The sequence below is a fragment of the Otolemur garnettii genome, unplaced genomic scaffold (genome assembly GCF_000181295.1).
Source record: "Otolemur garnettii isolate 467f Iridium unplaced genomic scaffold, OtoGar3 scaffold00018, whole genome shotgun sequence".
Taxonomy (NCBI): Eukaryota; Metazoa; Chordata; class Mammalia; order Primates; family Galagidae; genus Otolemur; species Otolemur garnettii.
Genome location: NW_003852413.1, coordinates 4,819,099 through 4,828,828, shown reverse-complemented (window position 1 = coordinate 4,828,828; position 9,730 = coordinate 4,819,099). Strand labels below are relative to the sequence as shown.

The 9,730-nt window shown below is 49.2% G+C and overlaps 1 protein-coding gene and 1 pseudogene across 1 annotated transcript in view; both read left to right on the top strand.

Moving 5' to 3' along the window:
* Positions 1 to 7,060, top strand: part of SEC14L1 (SEC14 like lipid binding 1) — a 57,447-nt gene extending 50,387 nt beyond the window's left edge. The window contains exons 13-16 of the mRNA XM_012803211.2: positions 614 to 748; positions 2,789 to 3,040; positions 4,178 to 4,356; positions 4,700 to 7,060. Coding sequence (XP_012658665.2) covers positions 614 to 748; positions 2,789 to 3,040; positions 4,178 to 4,356; positions 4,700 to 4,805 — 672 coding nt within the window. The 3' untranslated portion in view covers positions 4,806 to 7,060. The remainder of the gene's footprint in view (positions 1 to 613; positions 749 to 2,788; positions 3,041 to 4,177; positions 4,357 to 4,699) is intronic.
* A 1,108-nt stretch (positions 7,061 to 8,168) lies between these two features.
* On the top strand, positions 8,169 to 8,311 carry LOC111724062 (annotated as a pseudogene).
* Positions 8,312 to 9,730: the final 1,419 nt, after the last annotated feature.

Here is a 9,730-nt window from a genome sequence, read left to right as displayed (position 1 = left end):
AAGGTATGGTGGGAGCAGGCATAGGCTTCCTCCGGTGGAGGTTTTTCAGTGAGCACAGACCTCTGTGGGCATGCTCATCCCCACACTGATCTTGGGGAGCTAACTTTGTTCCCTGATATTATCAGTCCTGGGAGGCAACTATGTACAGAATCAACATTACAGTCTTGGGCTCACAGTGCAGCATGAAGGGAAAAACTGTAGCTCAGAGTGCTGGCCCTGGGGCAGTGAGTTTGAGCCTAACCTTGGCCTGATTTTAAAAACAAAAACAAAAACAAAAAAACTTTTTTTAAAGTAATGATTTTCCTTTACACTGTAGTATACAAACTAATAATTACCTTATATAAACCAGCTTTAGTAATTGAGTCCAGTGCCTTGTGCATATTAGTATGAATTCTGGGGCCTCAACTATTCTTATTTATTCTAAGTAAAGCATAGGTATTTAAGTGGTTTGTTAAAAAATATATTGCTCAGTAGTACAGAATATTTTACGACCTTGCCAGTGTTTTCCATTTTCTAAGCAGCTTCTAGGAGTTGGTGTGGTGCTGGCCCGAGGGTCTGGGCCTCTCAGGATCCGTTTGTGTTTGCTCAGCTCTCCCCTTGTTTACATTTCCAGTGTGAAGTGCCGGAGGGCGGACTGGTCCCCAAGTCGCTGTACAGGACTGCAGAGGAGCTGGAGAACGAGGACCTCAAGCTCTGGACAGAGAGCATCTACCAGTCTGCGAGTGTGTTCAAAGGCGCCCCGCACGAGGTACCCTGCCTGGCACCCTGCTCTGACCTCTGCCAGCTTTCCTTCAGAACAGTAAACCCGTTTTTCTGGTCTCTGTCTTTAGATTTTCGTTGACACTTGGTATTTGGTTTTGGTAAATGTCAGCATGGAGGAGTGAATCTCTCAGACTCACTCAGGAAGCAGCTGTGCTCGTCAGGTGATGAGGATACCCGGAGGAATTCTGATTTTTCGCCTTCCATTTTACTAAAGACCCTCAGCACAGAGGTCCGAGTAGCAGATCTTTCCCTGTAGGAAGATTTGGCTCCTGAATTTAGTATATTTAATGGTTATAGAATAAGTTTTATTTGATGATTTTTCTTGACTAGCTTTGGTTATTTATGTTTTAAGGAATTTGCTGACTTTTCTAAGTCTTAATTTGATCAAGGAGAAATGGCACATTTGTTTCTTTTTTGCTGGCATGTTGTGGTGAAGAAGTAGGAGTGTGCTGTGCTCTTATGCACCTGTGTCTGTGCTGTAGCATCGTGGGTGACCTGACCTGCACCTGGACTTGCCCTTCCTTAGCTCTAGGGCAGTGGTTCTCAACCTTCCTAATGCCGAGAGCCTTTAATACAGTCTAAAGGGGTTGTGACGCACAAGTTGAGAACCGCTGCTTTAGGGGAAGGTTTGTGGCTCAGAGTTATTGGAGAGTATGGTGGCACTTTGTACAGAGCAGGTGTTGAGTGTGACTTTGAGGCTGGCTTGGGCTGGTAGTGGTGGCCCAGAGCTGACCCCTTCCTACTTTCTGCCCTCACGGCACCTGGCTCAGGTCATTTCTGGGATCAGTGCCTTCCCATATGGCCACCCTGACACTTGTGAGGCAAGTGCGCAAGGAAATCCTGCTGCTGTGATTTGAATAAGCGGAGGCGACTTTGGTGGACCTTACTCAGGATGCTACAGGGGGAGTCTCAGATTTCCTGACTGTTTTGAGGATTATGTGTTAGAGGGCAGGCTCGATGAAGCAGAGTCCTTGGTTGTTGTTTATTAAGTAACTGTCGAAGTCGTGCATATTTGAAGAACTTAGGGACAAGGTATGTTTCAAGTGAGTCACAGGGCATCTGTAAACATGAAAATGGTAAAAACTTCAGTTCTCTTCTGGGGATTAAAGTACAGATCCAAGACAGTAGTACACCTAAAATGCAGGACAAATTAAGTGTCCTATTGTGACTGCAGGAAGGAGGTGCCTATCAGCATGGAGGCCAGGGTCTCAGCGTGGGTCTGCTGTGGGGAGCCACTTTGCTGCAGAGTTGGCTGTGCCATGTAGTGCCACCTGCTGCTCTCGGGTCTGTAAAAAGGCATTCAGCAGTGGGAGGTGGCAGTGGTAGGACCCAAGGAGGAGTCTGGCTCACAGAGCCACCAGTGCAGAAGGTATGGTGGGAGCAGGCATAGGCTTCCTCCGGTGGAGGTTTTTCAGTGAGCACAGACCTCTGTGGGCATGCTCATCCCCACACTGATCTTGGAAAGCTAACTTTGTTCCCTCCTGGGAAGCTTTCTAACTGCAGCACGTAAGTTCAGGTTTGAGATCGGCACTCCGCAGATGGGGCACTCCCACCTCTACCCCCAGAAAGCCACCCAGCCCCGACTGCCACCGTGCCCTTGTGCAAGCCTCATGTGGCAGGCCTGTGCCTGTGCCCCTGCCTTGCCCCAGCTCAGGGCCCTGCTCTCGGGCCCTCTGCCTGCTGTTTATCTTGCTTCTGCCTTCTCTGGGCCTTTCCAGTGCTCTGCAGCTTCAGATGGGTTGGAGTGCTGTCAGCAGGCTGGGGACTGGGATCCTTGGGCTGTAAATCTGGGTCACAAAGAACGCAGGGCCTGGTGGACAAGGCTTAGGGCGGGGAGCATTGGTTAAAAGAACGACAAGAGCGAGTGTGAAGGCCAAATGGTGGCATGTCTCTGTAAGAGACTTGTCCACAGAGTCCCAGCACAGACATTGGGCTGAGCAGCCCTGGAGAGGACAGTGCTGTCACGGTGTGGTATGGGACTGGGTGCTCATGGGGCTTGGTTGGCTGGTGCCGCCTGTCTTTCCAGGTTCTCATTCAGATTGTGGATGCCTCTTCGGTGATCACTTGGGATTTTGACGTGTGCAAAGGGGACATTGTCTTTAACATCTATCACTCCAAGAGATCCCCACAACCACCCAAAAAAGACTCGCTGGGGGCCCACAGCATCACCTCTCCAGGAGGGAATAACGTGCAGCTCATAGACAAAATCTGGCAGCTGGGCCGTGACTACAGCATGGTGGAGTCGCCTCTGATTTGCAAGGAAGGAGAAAGCGTTCAGGTAACACCACGCCTCAGATTCCCTGTGGTGGCGACTCTGTCTCGAGAAGTAAGAGTCTTTTGCTTCATCCCCTCACCGTCCCCCCCGCCCAGAAGCCTGTACAGCTTCTTGAGGTGCCGCCTGTGCACACGCCGTTAGGTGTGTGCAGATGTGTTTCTGCTGCTTGACAATCAGGGGGACCCAGGAAGCCACGTGAGCCCTGGAAGAAAGGCGCTCAGCCTCAGCAGTGGTTTTGGATAGAATCCATGACTTACATCTAAAGCGCATGGATTTTCTCAAAAGCAGCACATGACAGGAAGGAAAGAGCGTTACATGCTCGTGTACAGCTGGGTTCCAGAAGACTTCCACTGAGGCATAATTTGACCATGGCGTGTTTGTCTTTTTCAAAGGAAAATCACCCTAAATAGAAGTGAGAGGAACAAACACTTAGAGAACTATTAACTCTCATCATCAAACACTCTAATTTGTTTAAAAGTGCTGTCAGTTCATTTTTAACATTTTGGCCAGCTATTTTGAGTGCTCTGCCCTTCATAATGGATGCATGATTTTGCTGCCTTTGCAGTTCTCAGGGATAAGCCTGTCATTCGTCTTAGGTACAGATTAAAATCATGAACATTTTAAGCTGCATTATCGGTCTTTAATTCCAGAATTAATGGAGAAAGTAATTTTCATAGACTGATGTTCTCCTGTAGATTGATAGCCTTTTACGCATAATCTGCTGGTGGATTATTGGAATCATGTCAGAGAAGGAATTGCCTAGTCCCAAGAACCTCCGCTGAGCCCCCAGCCCAAGCAGACAAGCAGAGGGCTTCTCCAGAGCTCTGCCAGGCACCTGCTTCTGCGTGGCCTCCCTCCCCATGGGGGAATGGCCTCATCAGGACGACAGGTGCACAGTCTGTCCCTGCGGCCTTCCCAGCACACAGCAGAGGCCTTGCCACATTCAGCAGATGGAGGACATTATTGAATTCCTGATAGTGAACCAAAATAGCAGGCCTTTAATCCTGCAGAAATGGTCACGTAGTTACTGTCAGATGCTAATGAGACGTGGAGACACTGCCCTTGGCATTTGTCAGAGCCATTTTAGGGGAGGGATCAGAAGGAAGCCCTCCTCAGCTGCTACTGCCATACTTGTTTTAGGGCTCACATGTGACCAGGTGGCCGGGCTTCTACATCCTGCAGTGGAAGTTCCACAGTATGCCCGCGTGTGCCGCGACCAACCTGCCCCGGGTGGACGACGTGCTGGCCTCCTTGCAAGTCTCTTCCCACAAGTGCAAAGTGATGTACTACACCGAGGTGATCGGCTCTGAGGATTTCAGGTGCGGCTCCCCTGCCCACAGCTGCTGGGTGTGGTTAGACAGAGGCTGGAGTTCCGTGTTGCCTGTGGGGGTCAACAGTGACAGTGGGTGATAGGATGCTCAGGGAATAGTGTTAGGGTCATTGTTGGCACCGAGACTCCCTGCACATGTGCAGTGGGAGGTGGTCAGGGAGGCCTTACCACCTGCTTCTCCATATCTGTGCACAGGCCGTGGCAGCTGCTCTCCCAGGTGGGACACTCAGCCCCTCTACTTTCTAAGTGCCACTGGGGCAGAGGGCAGGGTGGGCAGGTGGGCTACTTTCAGGTGGGTTCTCATGCCCTGCCCCCCCCCATGCTATTTGCAGAGGTTCGATGACCAGCCTGGAGTCTAGCCACAGTGGGTTCTCCCAGCTGAGCGCCACCACCACCACCTCCAGCCAGTCCCACTCCAGCTCCATGGTTTCCAGGTAGTGCCGCGATGCCTGTGCCTGGCGTGCGGAGGGGATGGCCACGCCTGCTCGGACAGCCAGCCGCACTCCGCCGCCCCCATGGCGACATTGTGCAGACTCCTCACCTCTAGATAGCAAATAGCTCTCCAGATGGTTAATGTAGTCATTTGACCCCAGAACTGTCTTGGCAGGTAGTTTTAACTCTAACCCTAACTCAATAGCCATAGATTTTGTATACAGTGTGCACAAAGTCAGAGCACAAGGGCTCTCCTAGGAGAAAAGCAGTTTATATACTAATTAAGAGTGACTTTATCTCAAATATTGATGCAAAAAATTTTTCCAACAAACTCCACATTGTCCATTAGTGAGTGAATTCCTGTGACATCCTTCAGAGATGAGTCCCACCTCCTCCCACGGAGCAGAAGCTGCCAACTGGTTTCCCCTAAACTGCACTGTAGTCCTTATGTCTCCTTGCTGGTAGTCAAGATGGCCCTTGAGGTCCCTTCTCCTCTGAGGCTTCAAGGGCAGTCTGAGGAGCACCCAGTCCCCGGCCCCATCCATTCACTGTTCTAAAGTGGGTGCAGTGGCTCAGGAGGGACTCCCAGGACTCCCTGCGACTTGAGGAAAACGCCGCCATCATTAAACATTACAGTCTTCTTCCTCCTCTTCAAATCTCTTTGATATTTTCAGACCAGGATTTTTCTGTGTGTCAGCTTGGGTATAGGGGATTCTTCCCCCTTTTTCTTCTGTCGCCCTTAACTGCAGCGTGTTCTGAATGCATCGTAGGTCCATCTCTGTGCTCGCTAGTGGCTTTCTGCCCTCAGAAAGGTAGCCTTTCTGGTCACTGGAGGGTATTTTGGAAGCAGAGTAAGTCACATTTGCTATGTTAACACTTTACAGTGTGTTTTTAACTAACCAGCACAGCACCCCATATTGCCACTTGAGAGTGGCGTTTGGCTTGTAGGAGCCCTGCTTCTTTGTGCGTGGAAATTGTAGACGTGTGTGTGTGCATGCGTGCGATGGGTGCTGGTGGGAGGGGGCAAATAGAAACTTAGGTCAGGTCACAGAGGATTCTCCATAGAAGCAAATCAGTGTGAGGTTAATTTGCCTTTTACATTTATGTTTGATTCCTGATGAGCAAGCTGCTCTATCTGGTGTAGGCCCTCATTTTTTTCAACTTTTATGGGAAAAGCAGTTACTTGTGAATCTGTCCAAGAGTAGCATAGGAGTAGCCTCCATGATGAGGACATGAGATGTGTTCTTATGTATGGGCAGAGACTGTGCTTTTAAAGGTGTGTGCTGAAACCTACACAGCTGTCCTGTGCGTGCATGGTGGGCACGTACGTGCTAGATTGCGCTGTCCTGGCTCCACTCTGAAGGTGCTAGTGGTGCTGTGTGACTGCAGAGCCATGGAGGCCGCTTGCCCTGTGGAGGGGTCTGGGAGGGCTGGGGCAAGACCAGGCAAGCCCTCGCAGCGGCCTGCATGCTGAAGACGGCTCTGGGCCTCTCCCGGGCTTGCCTGCCTTTCTGGGGCACAGCTCTGTGTTTCCTTTAGGGGATGAGCCCCTCACTGCACCTGAGGCCTGTCTCCCACAACACGGCAGGGGCAGTTAGTGCCTCCGAGCCGACTCCACTCAGCGCTTCCCGTTTCCAAATTATAAGGACCTGAGAAGGTCCCTGCTTTCTCTTTCTTCTCTCTTTCTCTGTGTCTCAGATGGCGATTTTGCTGACAGCTGCCAAGAAAACGCTCCACTCAACAGTCCTCATGTGCCCAGAGATGTTTATAGAACTATTTGAATTGCAGCCATCCCCCCACCCCCAGACTGAAGATCTGTTCTTTTTAAGTTGGTTCAGGAGTGGCGCGGTTTTACCCCTAGAGTTTAATGCATCTCTAGAGTTCAAAGCACATGACTGCACAGCATTCGCAGGGCCTGCTCTGAGTAACACCCCACCACGCTCCTTGGGAGGAGGCCGTGGGGCATCTGGGGTTTGAGTATGCAGTTTGTGTATGTCTCTCTACTTTTAGTACCTTGCCACTCTTTTTAAAATGCTGCTGTCATTTCCCTTTTTTTCCCTCAGTACTAATGATTCTTTGGTTTTCCCTCTATTACCAGTGTCTTAATTCACTTTCCTTCCTAAACTCATTATTTGCATATCAAATTCTGTAAATGTTTTGTAAACATATTACCTCACTCTTGGTAATACAATACTGATAGTCTTTAAAAGATTTTTTTATTGTTATCTATAATAAATGTGAACTGTTTAAAGAAAAAAAAATGTCTTTTTCTTGTTGTGAAATGGCAGTCTCTCTTGAAGGCTTGAAATTCCTAGGGGATTTGAGAGGTTAAAGAAAGAAGACAGCTTCAGAACCCAGAGTCCTGGTGTTCTGGAAGTCCAAGAAGGGTGTTTAGCTTGTGCAGGACTATATTTTACAGGCAAGTAAACCATCCTGCAGACAAGTCCCGACCGGTTTGCTGATGCAGAAGAGAAACCCAGTGTTTGTAATCTCCTCACTTCTATAAAAAGATATTATATACCCTCTCTTAAAATCAGCCGGATCAAACATGACTATTACCTTATGATACCTGATGTGATGTTTCTTTAGTCCTTACTAAAAGGGGTCACTTTAATCAGGTGCCTTGCAGAAAATGAAAACAGGCAAGTGTGGGCCTTCAGAGGGTTCACCTGACCCTGGCCTGGTGGGTGGGTCTGCAGGGCCAGTGTGGCCTGAGGGCAAAGCAGACTGCTGTCTCCACAGAGCACAGGGCAGGTGGGGAAGAAGCTTGTGGCTGGCTTGGCAGAGTGCAGAAGCCAGTGTCGTCTCCACCAGGAACTTGAAGGTCATTTGCTTTCCCGGTCAGGGTCTCTGTGTTGGTGGGACATAGCTAAGGGGTCTGGCAGTACCTAGGGTAGGAAGTGGCAATGCCTGAAGGTGTCATGCATTTTTGTGGTGTGGCCTGGGCTGTGTGTCCACAGGCAGTCAAGGAGGTGACTTCCTAACCACAGCTGCACTGAAGTCACTTACGATGACTGAGCCTGCCTGCAATTAAAAGGAGGGAGACTTCACACGGACTCCTCCTGTGCACCCTGTTGAACCAGACCCAGTTTACAAGCCTTTGGTTTGGCAGGCTGGTCCTCGAGGTGGAAGTGGGAGGCGGCCTGGGAGTAAGCGAGGCCATGGGTGTCTCTGCCCACAGCTCGTCCTGACTGTCCTCAGGAAGTGCCACGCTGACGTGGAATGCCCTGAGTAGCAGTCATCATGTTTTCATCTTGGGCAACCGAACTGTTAATACAGAAGGTGCCCAAAAAGGTGTACACATTTTAAGAAAGGAAAAAACTGTATTAAAATTGTGATTCTACATATTGATAACAAAAGATGAATACAGTCACTTCTTAGCCTTTTGGCTAAGATCAAGTGTAGTACAAAAATGAATACAGTCATGTTTGAGCACCTCTTGTAATTGCAGAAGTCACATGTGACTGTTACATATGTAAGTTTTTTCTGTTTTTAAAATGTGTGTACATTTTCTTGATGCCCTCTATATGTGTTTCTTTAAACATATCATATTTCCTTTAATACCAAGTCTCTATGGAACTCTGACCAGCGCCCAAATTGTCGGTTGTCTTCCAGTTCCCGAGTCACGGTGGAGGTGGCCTTGTTAACGCCATCACAAAACAAATTGGAATCAGTTTTGCTTGACAAGTAGGGCTTTGGAAAGTAGGGGATTCTGGAAAGATGGTTGTGGCTCTCCACCTAAAAATAACTAGATTGTAAAACCTGAAATGGGGGTCCAATTGAATTGCCCATTTCTAAATGGTTAAAATGTCAGCATTGGTCATATGGATTTGACCTTAAGAAAACCCTGTGGACGTCATTTACCACAGACTAGGTAGTGAAGTATCCCCCATAGGCTCCCAAATGGAGATGTGTTGGAACAAACTACCAGTGGTCACAGACCCACCTGACCCACAGGTTTTTCAGTGTTTTGGGGGAGAAAGCAGAGGTGACAGATAAGCGTCTGAGGGATGAGAGTGGGAGAAGCCCTGGAGGGACCATGGCCAGTGAGCACACAGCAGGTGACTCAGGGCTGCCACCAGAGAGGCCTAGGTGGAGGGAGCAAACTAGCCAGCCCCTCTGAACTCCCCAAACTTGCCTGCCAGGGCCCCTTCTAGGAAAGGACCCCCCACTGAGGAAAAACAGCTTAGAGTGGAATAAAAATTAAGCAGGATGAGAACAAAGTCCAGGCTGGGACGGTGGTGGGTGAGGCAGCTTGCTTGGAAAGCAGATGGACATGGTTTGAACACTGCTAAACCATGGAAGAGGGAGCTCTGTAAAACTAGAGACATCCTTTTTTTTTTTTTGAGACAGAGCCTCAAGCTGTCACCCTGGGTAGAGTGCTGTGGCATCACAGTTCATAGCAACCTCCAACTCCTGGGCTCAAGCAATTCTCCTGCCTCCACCTCCCTAGTAGCTGGGACCACAGGCACCCGCCACAATGCCCGGCTATTTTTTGGTTGTAGCTGTAATTGTTTGGCAGGCCCGGGCTGGATTCGAACCTGCCAGCTCAGGCGTATATGTCTGGCACCTTAGCTGCTTGAGCCACAGGCACCGAGCCAGAGACATCCTTTTTTCCCCTGAATTAATATGTGGTACACGTTATTAGGTTCCATTGTTTGCATTTGTACAGTGAAGGCCAAGTGCAGCTGAGTCCTTCACACAGGAAGTGTGCCGTATGCCTGTGTGTTGTACCTGTTAGGTGGGAACTTACCTCTCCTACCTCCCAGAGATGCTTTCTTGAAGCTCACTTCATTCTGAAAGTTTATGAGATACTTTTATGTAAAAATTAGCTCAGGCAAGTATCAAAGTCAAATCCAGACAAAGCCGAGAATAATATCCCTACACACAATGGAAGCAAGCCAGGAAGGTGCACTTGTAGGACGGGTGAA